Source organism: Vidua macroura, chromosome 2, assembly GCF_024509145.1.
Source record: "Vidua macroura isolate BioBank_ID:100142 chromosome 2, ASM2450914v1, whole genome shotgun sequence".
In the NCBI taxonomy this organism is placed as follows: Eukaryota; Metazoa; Chordata; class Aves; order Passeriformes; family Viduidae; genus Vidua; species Vidua macroura.
The window spans coordinates 50,629,445-50,647,998 of NC_071572.1; the positions used below are offsets into that span (position 1 = coordinate 50,629,445).

Here is an 18,554-nt window from a genome sequence, read left to right on the forward strand (position 1 = left end):
TCCCTCCCCAAGATGTTCCTTCATAGCTGTGTTGAGACACCACCCTAGAAGAGAGAGGACTAGTGAGTACATGGGTGTTTTATTTAGTCTGTGCTTTTTCAAACATTGCATTCCTCTCACTCACTGTTGCTCCATATATTATTTTAATATGAAAGGGCCCCTGTCATTAGTCTTTGTTCACATTTTCCTTTGAGCGCTTTCAGAGTGGACTTAAAAAGTCAGAGGCACCAAAAAAGCTATTTTTGTTCTGTAGGTTTTAAAACTCCATTCATTATCTGTTGTTTTTTTAAGGTCTGTTTAATGCCTTTTGCTAACTATAAGTTCCAGAGAGATATTTACAGATTTGTAATCCATTCTTTAGACAAATATTGGGAAGAAGCAACATTTTTAAAATAATCTGTCTGGATTTTACTTGAACTGTGTAGATTTTTGGTCTGTAGCACCTCTTTGTCACCTACCCAGCAAACTCACTCACTCAAAGAAAACCCCAGCTTTTCTTTTTCATGTCCTGTGTTCTCCTTGTCCCTGAGCTCTACCTGTATCGTGAAAATCTATCAAGTGAAAAAACCTCCAAAAGCAGGTTCTTACGCTGTTTCAGAAACTGGGACTTTAAATAAACAAAGCCAATTTAAAAATTAATTTGCTTTAAGTAAAATAGGAGGGTCTATTTGTGTTGGGTGATGCTTTTATTTTCTAAGAAATACTTTCTTTTAGTGTTTAAAATTTACTGCCAGTTTCAATAAACAGTAGAGCTTTCCAATGTGAAAACTAGTATATTTCACAGAAGTTTTCCTTTCTAGCCTTCTGCTCTTTCTTCATGCAGTTTCTCTTTAGAAGATAAACTGGTTATTTAATAAATGAAACCTCAGCCTACTCCATTGATGTGGCAGGCTTCACGTTTCAGGACAGAAATATATTTAAGAGCAGATGTCTGCTGGTGCACTATGTACCAGGGGTGTAAGGGCAGACTCACCAACACCACCACAGCCTAGAAAGGTGATGTAGAAGTGGGAACCTCTGGATGAAGTGTGATCGTTGTCTGAGCCCAGCTAGTTACAGGTTACAGGCAGGTGTCCATACCAGAAGGAGCTTGTACATCCAGTTCTCTTCCAATAGCTGCTCTATGGAAAGTTAAATTATTTCATTTCTGGCACATTTTGCAAGCTCTGAATTCACCTTACACACAGGGAGTCATTCCTCTGCATTGTAGGTCTGATGCTGTGCCGATATGGAAGAGTGCCCATGTGGTTATTCCAAGGCACTTTGATGGGAAAGCGAGTCTAATTGCATCTGTGATTACTTTCAGTCTCAAGGTTATGAAAAATATTTTCAACAGTGCCCCTTGACTTTGTAAATATGGGGTGCATATGTGTTTTGTCTGTGTGTGGCACGAGGGAATAATGATAATTTCATTATGCAGAATAAGATTTTTCTCGAAGCCAACCTTTTAGTACTTAATGCTCTACCTCCAAAGAACTGCAGTTCATCTGAGGTCTCTGGCGTGATTGTGGTCTACCATGTGTAGCCCCGAAGTGCCATGAAGGCAAGAAAGATGTCTTTACTCCCACTGCTTCCAAAACATTTTCCCAGATGTTGCACCCAGACCTGGAGGAATAAATACACACTACAGGGTTTCCAACTCTTGCAGCCCACTCAGTCCCCAGCAGAGGGAACAACAATTTGTTGCTGGTGACAACCCATGTCTTTTGGGAAGTGTGTCTGAAGTTGCTCGTGCCCATCCTGTGCTTGTCAGGACAACCTTCAATCGGAAACACAGTTTTTGAGAGTGCAGCATGCTCAGAACTGCAAGTAAGCGTCATAAAAGCTTTTTAAAAAATGTTGTAATCAGGTTTTTTTTTTTTCCTGCTTTCTTTTTTTTTTTTTTCCATGCATAAAAGCAAACAAGAGCTAGATACTGAAAATTAGTGTTTTCACTCTTCACTTTTTTTTGCAAATAAGCAGTTAGAAACATGGGTAAATTCTACAAAAACTTCTTGTTTCATGGGAAAGTAAAAAGATCTGATGAAACCTGTGTAGGATGAGGAGTTATTTTCTGTACATCAGTGTTTTATCCATGTAGGATATGAAATAGTGGTATTTCAGTCTCATTAATGAGCTTTCCCCTTGTCCCTTCTCATGCACATTTTTTTTTTCAGCTGATATTTTTCTTAAGTGTTGTATATATTTAATCTGATTTTTATTGTGATAAAAATTGGTATATCTTCTTTTGGAAAGTTTAATTACATTTCCAACTTGCTTAAATGTAAGGTGAGTTTTTTAATGCTCTGTTTCTATAATCAGCTTAGCACAGCAGTGCCCATCCTCTGCTTGAGCCTGACTTCTAGCACAGTGCAAACACCACATAATCAGTTGTGCAAAACTGTGGGACAAAGCTTATCCTTTGAAGCCTTTTAGTTACTTTTTGTTTGGGGTGTTCTTTATTATTTCTTTGGCAGTTTTAATTGTTGGTTTGGGGTTTTTATTTTTTTTTCAAGAAAAAAGGTTTAAGTTTCATATTGAGAAACATGAGTATTTCTTTTGATGAACATGGTAGAATAGTGCTGGGAGGAGTCACAGTACCAGCATTGAAGGTGGATGGGTAGGGAAGTGTGACTTGTTTGGTGTCTCCCTTGCATTTGTAGACCACAGTGAAGGAAAGTTGTTTTATTTGGGGAAGGCCAGACTAAAGCCCAAGACTGCAGCGCCCCAGTTACGGAGAGTAAATGTGCAGATTGGCTGGCACCCTCCATACACTTGGCTGCTGATGGAAGTATGGATCTGTTGCATCATCTTTCCCAAATATTTCGGTGACTGAAAGCTGCTATAAGAAGCAAAACCTCAGTTTTTTTTTCCCACAGTACTGGAAATTCAATAGTCCCATGTATTTGCTATGGCTGTTGTGAAGAAGAAAACTTCATGTCATCTTTCACTACAGATATATCTATAATATATATATGTTAAGTATATATGTATATGCACTTAACATATACTTAAAAACTTACATATACACACCATGTCATAGAGAAAACTAATTTCAGCAAGGTTAATAAAACTATATTTTCCATGAACTTTTGGGATTTAGTTTGGCTCCTGGATTCACGTGCACAGGAGGAGGCCTTTTACGTTTCCAAGTGTTTTACTTTTTCTATTTTTACCGGAGTTAAAGTTTATCATACTGCATCAGCAGCACCCTTAGCAATGTATGTAACTAATCCTTGTCCTCAAGTATTAATTCATTCATATGTCACATAGTGCTTAGTAGGGCCCATTCTGGGGCAAAGTCTCTGCAGAAGCCCCAAAAAGAGAAAATACGGAATTTGCTTGGATTCCCCCTCTTTCTCATTTTTCTTTGCATGTGGTTACAGAACAGACCAGAGACTGATAATATGGGTTTGCCTTCTTAAAGTACAGCAAATTGAATTTTGTGATTTTAGTCCCAAAGGCTTTTTTGTTGGGATTTGTATTTAAATAGCAACAGACTGGGGCAGCTGTATGCCTAGAGTGGCATGTGGGACAATAGTAGTAGAAGGAAACAAGTAGGACTGGTCTTGCAGAGGGAGTGAGAAGAAGGGCCAGGATGGCAAACAGGACCAAAGCTCATCAGTGCAGTGAAATGAAAATGTGTTCGTGTGTTTTGATGTGAGAAAAGGACTCCCACCTGAATTATCACAAGTGGAGTTTGTAAATAATGAGTTCAAGGGCTGCCAAAGTGCAGTGAAGTTCTGTCTCTTCTTCTAGAGTGGAGGTTGTCACTTTATATTTGAACTGAAGAAATTGTTTTGTTCGTGGTTTCCACGTGGAGAAACCATGTCCCTGTCTTTTGCCTAAGTCAGACTGAGAACAAGAAATAAAAACCTGAACTTCAAGACGTGTCCCAGGCAGCACAGTATGTTCCTGTTCTGCTCGTAGAAATTGTTTTGCCAGACTTGCTCAACTGATACGAAACTAATCTCTTCCTGGAAAGATATTTTATTTGCATATTTTGACAATACTGAAACATAAAAGTCAAATTGCCTATGTTCACCAAAGAGAGAATTAGTAACTGCATTAAGTAAATAATTGAATTAGATTTTTGCATCAAAATGATTGAAAATATTTCAAAGTTTTAAAGGGTTTAAGCTAAGATCTAGCACTTTCATTACAGAAAGTAAAGTGTTTCCTAATGTGTAAGTCATAGCCTTGCTGTTCACTCTCGTCAGTTTTGGGAAGGCTGATGCTTGCTGGTTTGGTTTTCCTACCGGCAGAATGGCCTTGATATTTGTTACACAATACTACTGTGAAGCGAGACTTCTGTGAGGGATTACATTTTCAGAAAAGCTTTGTAAGGCATTTCAGAGTTGTAAAGTGCTTGATAAGGGCTCTATTTTTTCTTTAAAAAAATTATACTAATAAAAATATCACATAAAATGTGAGAATTGTCCTTTTTCCCTTTCCCCATGTCTGAAAGCTAAGCTCCCCTCTTCCTCTGGGAGTGCCTGAGGATGTTCATGATCAGATAGTGTTTTTGCTGTTATAAGATTCTTTTCTGCCTGAAATGTCTTATTTTTAGTAGAAACGCAAAATCTAATTAGCCATCATTTGTGATTTTCAATGTATGATTTCTTCTCCTAGTGTCCTGTCAGTATGGGTGCACTAGGACTATTCTGTATGCTTCAGAACAATTCTGGTGCTTACATAGGAGCTGAAAACAGCTGACATAAATACTATACATTACATATATTGCATAACATCCTGCAGCAGAAACCAAACCAGGAATCACCAGGAGATGTCCTCAACCCTACAAAACTGCAGATCTGTTCACTTCGACTAGAAAATGTAGCATATCAGACATAGGCAGAGGCATGCTTGCTGGCTTATTTATTTTCTTCCAATTTGTTTCGAGCTAAATCCTTGTGACCTCACTCTGTTTTTATGTGGGGAATACTTTCCAAAATAATGACAGTAGAAACTTGGGGCATAAAGATGTATATAGCCGAACTGGGCACGTTCCACCTATTGAACTGTGCAAATTTCACTAAAAACCATTGTATTTTGTGCATGGGGTAAGCAGTCATCTCCTCCGTGCCCCCATCCTTCCTGTCTGGAATTACTACACAAACCTATATCTTATGTATATGTATATGTTTCCATAAGCTTTCTGACTTCGTCTTTCACAGGGTGATGAAAGCTTAACATAGAAAAAAAAATCTGACTAGATTGCTAAACCTTTACCCCTGAACAGCCCGCTATGTTTATTTCCTCGTTGGCTCTTACTTGGAATAAAAGCATTAGCAATGTTTCAAAACGCTGCTTGCCACTGCAGGAAGGAGCTGCAGAGAAGTGACATAATAACTCAAGAGTCATGGTGTCATTTTTTCCATGTGCAGAAAAAAATGATAGGGGTTTCTGAGGAGGACATAAATAAGAAGGGACATGGCACTTATCTGTAATACCAGAAAGAGAGGGGAGTTGATGCCAGAGGAAGAGAAGTGTTCACAGCTTGAGCACTGGGATATTTTCTGTCCTGGTAGTAGACAGTGTTGCTTCATGGCTGCCAAGAGCCCGCTAAACAGCTGGATAAATGAAACTGAAATAATAGACAAATGAAAGGAACTGCAAATGGACAGAGGGAGTACATGGGGCATCTGCAGTTGCAGTAAATAAGGTTCCTCACCTAAAGAATGAATATAAGCCCAGCTCTGTTTCCTGGAGTTCCAGAACAGTTTCTCTGCTGGCAGAATAACCCATAACTATTTACGTGGTGGTTTTGTGGTGTCTGTCTTTGAAACATCTGGTCTGGCATCAAATGCTGTTGATACCAGCTAGTTGATGGGCAGAGGATAACTGCTGAGGAACATCCCACATGGGAAATTCTGCATGGTGCAGAACAGACTCTGATCCCTTCATCTGTTACATGGCATGTCTTGGGCTGGTACCTACACAGGGTTTTTTTAATAAGGAATACATGAATGTCATTGGGTTATAAAGTAAAAGTTCAAGAGATTTATTTCCCTCAGTGAATGGTCTTCCAGATGTCAGGGTACATGAATAAAGATATGGGAAGACAGATGTTGGGCTGTGTGAAGGGTGGAAAATTTTGAAGTGCCTGAACAGGGGTCATTATTCAGCATTATTAATTCAATACTTGAAGAGTTTTGGAGGATTTAATGAGCAGTAATTGTAACCATGTTCCTAAGTGCCTAAGTGAGAGGAGTCATGGTAGGTTAGGAGAAATAATATGGTAAAAGTAATTAAACTAATTTGGTTTGTCGCATCTGTACTATAAAAGGCATGGTTTTGGAGGGCTCTTAGAAATAGATGTTGTGTTAATAGAAGATTGAAAAATTGCTATTCTCATTTGGAGCGTTGACTCATCCCTTCAAAACTTTGTAATTAACTCCCCCAAATAATAGAAATTACTAATTTTCTACAGAGAACTGTCTAGAAATACTTTTTCATGCTCCAGGGTCCTGCTTGAGCTATGTAAATGGCTGTTGTGGTGTACTGTTCACTGTCCATGTATTGCAGTATAAAGCTGCAGAATAGTATTGGAATTTCTCTGTTTTGAGATATTTTTGTCAGGTTTCAGGACGAAACAATAGAGCTCTCAAAGGCACATGCAAAATTAGAGGGTCAGCAAATATTCACAGCTTCAGGCATCTATTTTTAAATTGATAGATTCTTTAAAACTTCATAGATTAAGAATATTGAACTAACAGGATTTTATCTTCCTTCAGTTTTCCCCGTCCTCCTAACTGCCACATTTTTAGTCTCTTTCTGCAGCTCTTCTTGCTTCCAATTTCCCAAAACTGTCTACTGTTTTGAATTCTTGATTCCTGTGTTTACACCACCCCAGGCAAAACTCACACAGCCTGCATTTGCTCCTTAAAGCTGAACGAGAATTTGAGTGTCTGGGTGCATGAGGTGTCAAAATGTGCCCATACTTGAAGCCCAAGAGTTTCTTAAACACTTAAACTCAAGTGCTCGCACGGAGACAAAAGTGTCTGAGTCAGAATGGTCGAGTGTTTGATTTCGACTCCATTGCAATCCAGTCTTGAAATGTAGATAGATAGATAGATAGATAGATAGATAGATAGATGTAGTGTCATTAAGTTCTTCCAGTTTTGTCCGCCTCCTCACACACTGCTCTCTGGGTTGCCTTGCTGAAGCCCAGCTCCCCTCTGTTGGTTGCACTGACAATTTCAGCCATGAGTGCTCAAGCTCTCACTAGGCAAAGCTGGTGTGCGATAGCTGACACCAACTTCTCGGCTTGTAGCAATTCTGCTCCTCCTGGTCCTTTCTCCATCATTTGAACTCTTGGGTCTTCTGGTTTTGACAACCTCAGTGGTTAGTCTTCATGTCTGGGATGAGAGCAAACAAAAGGTTAAGAGTTAGTATATGAAGAATTTTTATTTTCTAGCACTCAAGCATGCACAGATAATGTAGCTGTTTAAGAGAAAAGCAGTAGTACTATTCTTTCCCTAAAAATTAGACTTGTGTAAAATGTTGATTAACCTTAATGAACAATCGTCTCTTTCACAGTTGTCTTTACAGCGGCCTTTTTAAGGTGCATGTGAGTGAATGTCTTCACATTAACACTACATGTATATATTTAATTGAAAGCAATGAGAGGTCCTCTTAGGTTGAGCTTATAAGAGTGATTCTCCTTCAGTGGAGTAAATACCTTGCAAGGAATGTCGTCAGTCCTGTCTCTTTCACATAGCTCTGTGAGGGCTGGGCAGGCAGGACTCACTGAGGAGGGATGCTGGCAGCAACAGGTGGGAACTCCAGCTGAGTGATCTACCCTCACATCCTTCTGTCAGCTGACTTTCGTTTCTTACCTGAAATAATATTGTTTTAATGGATGAACTAAAAACCTGTTTCTGGTATTTCTCATGCAAACCATCCGTTTTTGCATTGGATTCTCTGTTTTCTGCTGAGGGAAGGAAGATACAGAATTCTGTGTACCGGGGGAAGGATTTCATTAATATCTTTAATATTATTATTATTAGTGATCTGGACAAGGGGATCAAGTACACCCTTAGTAAGTCTGCAGATGACACCAAGTTGGGGAGTGTTGATCTGCTGGAGGGTAGGAAAGCTCTGCAGAGGGATCTGGACAGGCTGGATTCATGGGCTGAGGCCAGTTGTGTGAGGTTCAACAAGGCTGAGTGCTGTATCATGCACTTGGGTCACAACAACCCCAGGCAGCACTATAGGCTGAGGGAAGGGAGGCTGGAAAGCTGCTTAGCAGAAAAGGATCTGGGGATGCTGATGAACAGCGGCTGAACATGAGCCAGCATGTGCCCAGGTGGCCAAGAAGACCAATGGCATCCTGGCCTGTAAGAGCAAGGGTGTGTCCAGCAGGGCCAGCGCAGTGATTGTGCCCCTGCACTTGGTGCTGGTGAGTCCACACCTTGAATCCTGAGTTGAATTTTGTCCTTCTGACTAAAAGGACATTGAGCTGCTGGAGTGTGTCCAGAGAAGGACAGTGGAGCTAGTGAAGGGTGTGGGCAGAAGTCTTATGAGGAATGGCTGAGAGAAGTGGGGTTTCTCAGCCTGCAGAAAGAAAGGATTGGGGCAACATTTCTGCTTTCTACAAATACCTGAAAGGAAGTTGTTGCAAGGTGTGTCTCTTCTCCCAGATAATAAGTGACAGGACAAAAGGAAATGGCCTCCAGTTACACGAACCTACCAAGGTAGGTTTAGATGGGATATTGGGAAAAAATTCCTCACCCTGGTTGTCCAGTGAAGTAGTTGAGTCTCCATCCCTGAAGATGTTTAAAATTTCAGACGCTTGTAAATAATAATCCAGAGCCTAAGAAATATCATTGTCCGAAAGTGTGGTCAAAGAAGCCAACTGAGGTAGTATCTAGTGAACAAGAGAGTTTAAAAGTGTGTTGAGGGGTGGGCAGGACAAGCGCTGCGCTTGGAAAACGATGTGGTGCGACAGGAGCGTTGGAATCAACCTGCCAATTTGGACGGGGGTACTGCTATATTTGTACAGTGCTCTGCACCAACTGTTTGTGGCAAGAATATCTATGTAAGACAGTTTGGTGGCGAATTTGAGCGCATTTTGTAGCACTGTGTCATTGGCAAGAGAGTGCATCCCACCATCTGCCATGTAGCTTGTGCCTGCCTGTCCAGCTCACAGGAGCTGGTGGATTTGAGATGCCCAACACTGTGGCCACCCAGTGGCAATGAGCAATATTTGGTATTCTGTGCTTGGTTGGAGAGTACAAAATTATCTAGGCTGAGCTGCTGCTGGTGCAACTACGGGTTGTGGTCAGAGCCCTGATTGCTGGGTTCTCCTCACAGCAACTGTTTCCCACCCCCTTCTGACATCAAAACTGCAGCACAGCCCAGATGGTGCACAGAAGGTACCAATCCAAGGAGCTCAAATGTTGCTGACAACCTTGCTGACGTGTCATGCTGATGTCTGTACAGCACTCGGTTTCCTTACAGAGGCCATTTCAGCTGGATTTTTCAGGGCTGTTTGAACTTTGTGATGATACTCTTACTTGGGAATTTTCTTTTGAAATCAAGGGCTCTCTGCAAAGCATTTATTGACTTTTGATGAGACACAAGGAGGGAGCTTCTGCCTATGAAAAGGCAAGTGTTGCGTCACTGGTTCATGAGCTTGCAAGCTGCTCATGATTCATATGAGATAATAACTAACTGAAGAATGATTGTGCCTAACAAAGGAAGCAGTTGTTGCAGAGATGCACTTTTGTTGTCTAGGTTGTGATTAGCTGGTCAGAGGGGAAGTAAAATTTTAGACACACAAAAGGAAGATAAATACGGACCTCACACAGTTTCCTTTCCTCAGTTTTGGTTTATGCTGAACTATGGGATCGAGGTAACTGCCAAGAGCATTTCTATAGACACTGAAGGTGAGTGGTAGAAGTCACAAAGAAGTATAGCCTAAAAACATAGCCAAAATGGGATTCTAAACAGTTTGTGCTTTATGCAAGCACAAAATCCAGTTTGGCTGTATTAGTCTTCTCCTCTGACATGATACGACATCATTCTTACCCTTAAATATAAAGCAAGATGGTGGGGTTTTCAAAAAATCTACATTAGCCCAAGTCTGAGCTCACTAAAGTAAATGGGTATTTATGAACAGTGTTGTGCAAGTCCCATGGCTAAGTACATTTAAAAATTGTACACCATTCCTAATAACATCTTACACAAAATTATTTTTACTGAAAGTAAATGCAGTAAATAAAGAGGAGGTTTTGCAGACTGAATTTTTATGTTTCATTGGGAAATTGTAGTTGATTTTTGCCAGCTTACTAAGAAATGTCTCAGAATGCTGTTTACACAAATAATCAGAAACCTTCATAAGCATCATAGAATAATGGGAAGTCTGTGTCAGCCCATGGTAAATTGCAGAAATATCAGGTAATCTGGTCATTTGGGGAGAAAGTGTAGCCTGACAAGATGAGGGTTGCAAACTTGTATGGTAATGATGAGAATAATTACACAGCCCTCTGTCCTGATGTTAATCCTCGCATCACCCCTGCAAGGTAGGATCTATATTATTGCCTTAATACTGTTGATTTTCTTAGTCATGTTAATGCCACGGGATTGATAAATCTCAAGGCTCTCTTCCTTATATTCAGCAGATCCAGTACCTCATAATTATGTAATTTGGCCTAAAGCAACCCCTAGGCAGTGCTTGTTCATGGGAAGCATGCAGAGGGGATTGTGGGGATTAATAGCAACAAGGGGAAAGTCACAACCTGTTTTTCCCCCTTCCTCTCTTTCTTTTGTTTCTCCCAGGAGAAAAACCCTACAAATGTACCTGGGAAGGCTGCACCTGGAAGTTTGCTCGATCTGATGAACTGACGAGGCATTACCGCAAGCACACAGGAGTGAAGCCATTCAAGTGTGCAGACTGTGACCGCAGTTTCTCCCGCTCGGATCACCTGGCGCTCCACCGCCGCAGGCACATGCTGGTTTGAGAAATGCTACCTGTTCCAGCTGAGTTTAAGAGCTGGGTCTCTTAACTACCCACAGTGAATTCAGCAGGGCTGAATCTCCCTCTACAGTGTTAACAGGCAGGGCTTTCCCTGATATCTGTAACAAAAAATAATAACAGAAATTCAAAAAAAAGCAGGAAAAGAAGTGCCACTCTTCTCCTCGCCATCTGAAGTTAACCCTGTCTGCCCCTCAGCATGGCTACCCCCTGAAAGTGTCATCACAATCACCTGGGAAATAGCAGCCGAGATGCTACAGGAATGGGCATTATTTTACATGCTGCATCCTTTGACAAAAAATGTTTATAGCTTGTATGTTTTCTCAGCTGCCAGACATTTTGTTCCTGAAAAATCACTGCTGGTTGGAGTATAGATACCACGAACTGTTGATAGTGATGATGATGATGGTGATGATGATGATGAGAGCAAGACCGCTAGATCTGTATTATGCCATCTTTTCCCTCGTTTTCTATACCATCTGGCCGGTATCAGCACTGCACTGGAGCTGTGCTACAGACAAGCTGCGTGTGAGTAGGCAAGAAGATTCTGCTGGAGAGGTCCCGCTGCCAGAGCTGGAGGTTTGCATGATCAGACTTTTGCAATAATGATGGTGGAATTTTAATATCATACCACAACTTGTCATTATGCCCTAGAGGACACCAGCCATTTAACTTTTTTCTTTTATGGTTTTTTTCCTTCTTTTCTTTCGTTGTTGTCATTGTTGAAGTCTGTAAAATAAGCAAAGGGCAGTAACACCTCTGCTGAAATACCATATTAAGTATCTGTTTTACCATGGAATTAATTAGATTCATTTTCTGATTTGTATAGAAAGAGCCCACCTAAAAACTCCTATCCTATTCTCAGTGTGCTGTTTTCTTTCATGCAGGTATCCTCTTTCCCACAACCATTATTTGAATCCAGGGAAATAGTCAGATCTTGTACTTGCTGGTACCAAGGTTAGTGGTATAGCCATTCATGAGATGGATTTGAATGTATCATCAAAACAAAACAGAGAAGAAACGGCTGCATCTCTTGCAGAGAAAAAGCAATAATGAATAAAATGGCTCTTGAGACAATAATTTACTCCACACCAACAGAAGTGGGGGGTATGCAGAAACAGCATGTAGGATTTAAATTAATCTTTTTGCTGGTTTCACTGACCTGCTAGGCACCACAATTAAGTACTTCTATTTCCTTTAACATAATACTTGTGGAAAGCAGGGAAGATAAAGGAAAGAGTTGATTGTTGAGGAGGTAGTGGATGAACTGTAAGTAGGACAGAGAAACATGCAGTTGTGCTCTGCAAGACATTAGATTTCTCCCTGGGAGTTAGGGAATAACCAAATTTTGCCAGCGGTATAGTATAAATGGACCTCTGTAGGGTACCAGTGGCTGCCTCTGCTTGGATTTTCAATCCAAGCCTTTTCAGATTAAATAAAAGGAAATTCTTGATCATTCCCATACAGCCCTGTAATTGCAAACCAATTTCTATTAATTGAATTATGTAGGAAAGAGAGAAACTCTTAGTCATTAGTTATTCATGCAAACAGAATAGTGTTTTTCTGTTTTCTTTCCTCAGAAGGATCTGCCTATTCAGCTAAATTTGACAAAGGGGAGGCTTGGCAATATTTTCTAAGTGTTGAGATTTTCATAGCTTAGAAATGAAAGATGTAAACATAAGGTCTTTTGCAATGCATTTAATTATTAATATTTTGTTGCAGTAATTCCAGATTAAATTTGTGATGCCACTTGTTTTTAAATGTTTGACTATCTCAGTTAATATCAGATTCCTGTAGTAAATGTAGTAATGTTGGGGGGATTCTGGAATCAAAGTAATCTTTAAGAAAAAACAACACAGAGTACCCATACAGATACAAAAGCAATTACAGTTAATTGAGGATTAATATGACTGGGATTATAGTTTATAACAGCATTCACAAGACTCCAGAGTTTGATTGTCTTTAAATATCCTTAATGTTCCCCAGTACGGATAGTTTATCAGCTCTCTGAAAGAACTTAGAAGAAATTCAGGCTTCCCACTCACTGCCAAGTGGTGAGCAGAGAAACTCAACACAAATTATTCACAGCTGTTGTGGGAAAAATGCCTCTATCAACTCCCATTGACCATGTTAGTGATCTACTTCCACCACATTTGACAACATTCTAGAATCCATCTCCAAATCAGGGACAGGGCAGGGCTTCTGGATAGACCATGAGGCATTGCAGGACAGCAGAACTGTGTCTTTATGAGCAGCATTACTACTGTTGATTTTAAAAGCTGGTTGTCAAAGTATTGTATGTGAGGTGCTTCATGGATTATGTCTGAGGTCTGGTTTTTGTGTACTTCAATATCATCCCCTTAAATGCATCTGTCATTGTTGGCATTTAGAGAAAGAAGTCAGGTCAGGTAGAACTCCATTGATAAAATTCTTTTCTTGCCCAAGAATATTTTACCAACTAATTATTTGAATAGCAGTAATTCAGTTGAAGAACCAATGGCATACAGAATTCCTTTTGGGATCTGTGGTTTGTTTTGTTGTGTTGTTTTTTTTTTTTCCCCTCTCATAGAAAATTAAGTTTGCTTGAGCAGAAACTCCTACTGAGCATTCTGTTAGGGTAGAGGAGGATGTGACGTTACTCTCAAACATCAGTTGCAGGGTGCAACAGGGAGAGATCAGTGTTCCTCTTTAGGCTTCCCCTGTTGTCAATGAAGACAGAGAAACTACAAGAGAAACGGAAAGGCCTTTAATTTTAGTGTTCAGCTTTGAAATGCCCTGTGGAAGAGCGTATGTATAACAGACCCTGGAGAGGCTCATCTCCCAAGGCTGATGTTGGTCTCTGTGAATCCCTGTTTTTTCAGCTGGTTGCCTGTTACTGTTGTGAATTGGAAGCACTGCAACAGAAAGAGGGTCTGGTTTTATTCAAAGAACCCCAAAGTGATAGAGGGTTAAAGCAGCAGTAATGCCAAGGGACAGAGGCACAGAGTGTGGCAAATGGTAGGAGAATGAAGCCAAAAGGTAAAGGAGTGTGTGCTACATTTTGTTACTTCACAGGCAGGAGGTACATCCTCAGCCTTTCCAGCACATGTGCAAGGGCTTCTCATGCTGCTGTTACCTGTAGACGAATTACACAACCAGCAGTAGTCCACTGCTGGGTTTCAAATACACAGTATTTTTCTTGATGAAGTTCACATTCATACCATCACCTTCAGGCTTTGATCCCAGTTACTCCACAGGGTTGTTTTTTGGGTTTTGTCCCCTTCAGAAGTATTTTAAGAGAAGTTACTTGGAAGGATGGGGGTGTTTGAATGTGGAGCTGATGTCCCCCAGATCCTCAGTGTGTCTTTGCCTTTATTGGCTGTGGTTCAGACCTGCCAAGTTTCTGTGCTTGTGCAAAGACAACGGGCAATTGCTCCGAGGTAGTTTCTTCAAAAATCCTGGTACCCCACCACAGGTCTGTGACATTTCCTGGCTGTGGCGAAGGCTTACATCATGTGTAGCATGCAGAAATACCAGATCTCATCCTGACACGATGCAGTAGGCCCATCTTAATTGAGCAGTTGGGATACACAAACATACAGTGTCCCATTCCTTCAGAAAGGCAAGAGATTTCAGTCCATCATGCCGTGGCATTGCATGTTACAGCTTGAGAGGGAAATTATGCCATGAAGTGTCAGATTTCATATATTTTCAAAAGTTCTAAATGGATTTGTCAGGAAACCTCAGGAGCCAGCATTTTAGGAAAATGTAATGAGCAAACAGCTTTGATACTAAACTTTTAAAATGTTTAATTGTGTTATTATTTTTTGAGCACCCCTTATATTCAGCACTGTAAAATTGGCTCATTGCAACAGCAATTTTTACTTGGGGATGAAGATGCAGTATTCCTTATTCTCTCTCATGCTTACATAATTAATTAAATAGATTAAGACTGACTTGTATATATGATTATTTGCTGGAGTAATGTATAACAAAATTAACAGTGTTGAAAATTACATCAGTGATGTTCATGTTTGGGTAAACTTACAGTGCAGAGCATGGACAAATAGCTGTACAGCCATTCTGCCCTTTAATAATGAGAGTAACAGTGATCATAAATCTCGTTTTCCATTAGCCACATTGAAAATGTATTCTAGTTACCATTTATAAATTTAAATTCTGGTAATAAATGCTGTTTAATGTAAAAAAAAATCTTTCCCCTTTATTGAAAGTGGGTACCTCAAAATCAGGGTAGGTGTGACTAACAATATCCCACTTACTTTTTAGTTTGAATTTGAGTTTGGAAAGGTCATTGTGTGAAACTGTGTCTTCCACAGCAGTCAAGTCCTAAGATCATTCAGTAAATCCATGCTACTCCCACATGCTCATCCTTACACTCATGCATATGAACCCCAGCACTTCCATATGTCTCTACCCATATGCAGGTAATAAACAAGTTTATTTGTAATTAAAATTTACAGGGGAAAAAAACCAAAAAAGGTCAGAAAAGGAAGAATTTTAAGTAAACACTGTTACAGAAAATACTACCTTAAGAAACGAGCTCATATTATAGTGTTATGGCTTTGCCTGTGATACGTGACTGGAGAATTGCACAAAGAAATCGTTGTATTTTCACAGTTTTGCTATAGCGTAGCAGTTGCTACGTAATGTATGCTTATGAAGTCATGCCCACTGGAACATTGAAAAGGCTTAAATTCTTCACAATAAAAGAAAGGCATAAAAATGTAACTTTTGGCATAAAAATGTAACTGTAAGGATACTGCATCTTTAGAAATCAAAGTAACTTCAAAGTATTTTACTATACTTGTAACAGTTAAAATGTGATACGTGTGATAATGGAAAAGTATTTTCAAACTCACAGTTTTACATGGGGTGTTAAATAGCTGAAATGAAATACATTTTTAAACAATCCTTACCTTCAGTTTTCATTGGGAAGACTGTTAGGATAATGCCTTGCAAAGCTTAAACACAAAACACAAGAAGTAAATTGTTCTGTTTTATCAGAGCGTGTTTTCTCTGCAAAATGGAGTGGCCACTTCTTTGCTGTTTTGCAGATGGTGTGTGATATAACAAAGTTTTATTGAGTCCTTCCGTGTCAAATAAGTCAATGCTCAATGTCTTTGACTAAATAAAGAAAAAAAAAACACTTAAACAAAATGAAAACCATATGAAAGGTTTGTCGGTTTGTGATTTCTTTTTTTCCTTCTGGCATTTTACAATGAACTACAGATACAGGAATGGCAAACACTCATATGATTTTATTTCTTCTTGTATTTCCCCAACTACAGTGCATCCTGATGAAAGGTTGCAGAGCTGAAATAGGCAGCTGCTTTTTGCTGATTCCAGGGGAGTTTAGTCTTCTAGGTGCAGTAACATGTCAAGAATATCCATTGTAGCAGGACGGTTCTGACATTTAAAATACACATACACTTCAGTGAGATAACCTGAAATCTATTTTAGAGGTGAAACAGAAACTGAAAGTGCCTGTAATTAGAATTGATGGGATGTTCCTATACTTTTACACAGCAATAACTTAATGGGATTCTGTTAACAATAAGGTGAAAATGAAATTTTACTTGGAGAACAATAATGCAGCACAGAAACAAACACAAAGTGCCATTTGTATGTTCACATGTTGAGATACTGTGTTAAGAGTTTTTAGTTATTTTCTCAGATAACATCTGTCATATATTTGTAAGAAGAAAATAAATCTTAGTTTACAAATTACTCGTAGCTGTACCGATTCTCAGTAGGTGTGATTGGAAGTTGTTGTCAGAGCGGTGTTTTAGGGGATTTCTTCCCAATTTATGTTGGATATGCCCATGTATCCAGGGTATTCTCTAGTGAAGTAATCCAAAACCAGCAATAAGCCCAATGGAGCTTTTTTTTTTTAGGGAATATGATAGAATAGGGACTCTTGAAAAATCCTCTGCATTAAACTCTGGAAACACAAGAGTTCACCTTATGTCTCCTTTCTCTTCATCATGTAGTGCTCACAGGATTTAATATCATCTTGGTTGACTTCATGAGTGGACAAAATAAATCGCTTCTCTTTCTTTTGGGGACAAATGAGTGAAAAGTTGGGGTCTGTCAGTGTAGAGACTCTTTGAATAGCAAATAAGAAGTTGATATTCCTAAGACGAAGTATGGAAATTTTTATTTTGTGTGGCCTAAACATTTGCATCAGTAGACTAATTGATCTTACCAGAAAATGGCCAGCTGTGACTCTTGCACTCTTATTTTTCCTCAATGTTTTTGTAAATATTAACTACTGCTAATGGATTCTTAAAATAGCAGTGTAATGCCAGTCCTCATGCTTCTTCTATTTTTAAAAATTAATTTATCAGAAATCAAAATGTTTTTTGGGGGTTTTGTTTTGTTTTGTTTTGGGGTTTTTTTTTTGTTTTTTTTGTTGTTGTTGTTGTTTTTTGGGGGGGGTTGGTGGGTTTTTTTTTTTTTTTGTTTGGGTTTTTTTGGGGTTTTTTTTTTTGTTTGTTTGTTTTGCATTATTCTATAGAACCTCATGCTCACTGCCTGAATTATGAAATAATTACCCTTGTGGTAACTTCAATAGAGAGTTTTTCAGTCCTCCAGAGAAACAAAACTGAACATACGAATTTTAGCTATTACAGAAATAAGAATACAAAAAATTACTTGAGATCCTATTGTCCATATGAATGAACTGCAACATCTTTCCCAATTCAGAGTCAGAAGTTTCAGTGAGCCAAGGTGCTCTCAGTTTCAAAAGTTACAAAAGAAGAGGTGGTTCACACATTGGCTCACTAAACCTTGCTCTGTGCTGTGACCTCAGCGTAGAAAAACAGTAATTCAGTTTCTGATATGGGATCACAGGCGATGGCTTTGATGGATTGTCATAAGCATGAACCATGAAATACACAAATAAGTTCAGATACCACTTTTCTCCCTCTCCCTGCCTTTCTAGGTACAAAAGAGCTTTGGAAAGACAGCTTGAGCCAAATCTTCATGGCTGAACTAACATTATTCACGATTCAGATTGTTGTTGTCATTTCTGGTTTCAGACTCTTTCACTGCTACATTTCCATCTTAAAAAAATCCGTGTGTTTTCTTTCTTTCCTGATTGTCCTATACATGGCTTCCTTGGTAATGTAAGTTCTTCACTGAACACCCACACAATATGCTCACTTGACTTTCTGTCTGTTCTTACAAAGTTGTATTTCCCATTTGCACATTTGTAGAATATACACAGAGATAGTAATGAATTACTTAAGTTTCATGCACCATCAGCCTTAAGACCTTCAACCCACACTCAGGCACATGCATTTCATACACATCAAGGGAAAGAGAGATTTGGACACTGCTATCAACATGTGGGGTCAAAAATACCCTTAAATCAGAAAGTTCTTTCAGCTGTGTTCAGGAAAAAACAACAATACTGAAAAATATAATTCTTGGCCAAGTTACTTATGGACGAAACAAATTCTCCCATGGTGTTATTTGAATGAAAACCTAAGGATGGGATTGTATTTGGCCCCAAATTGTTCCTTCGAATCAGGTCATTACTGTTGTATCTACCAACGAGTGTTCATTTGATCCTCCTGTGTAAAAATACAAA

At 39.4% G+C, this 18,554-nt stretch overlaps 1 protein-coding gene across 2 annotated transcripts in view; it reads left to right on the plus strand.

Annotated features, from left to right (window-relative positions):
* KLF12 (KLF transcription factor 12) overlaps window positions 1-17,269 on the plus strand; it is a 231,349-nt gene extending 214,080 nt beyond the window's left edge. For both annotated transcript variants that reach the window (XM_053971027.1, XM_053971028.1), the window contains one exon: window positions 10,765-17,269. In XM_053971027.1, coding sequence (XP_053827002.1) covers window positions 10,765-10,946 — 182 coding nt within the window. In that variant the 3' untranslated portion in view covers window positions 10,947-17,269. The remainder of the gene's footprint in view (window positions 1-10,764) is intronic.
* The last annotated feature ends 1,285 nt before the right edge of the window (window positions 17,270-18,554 follow it).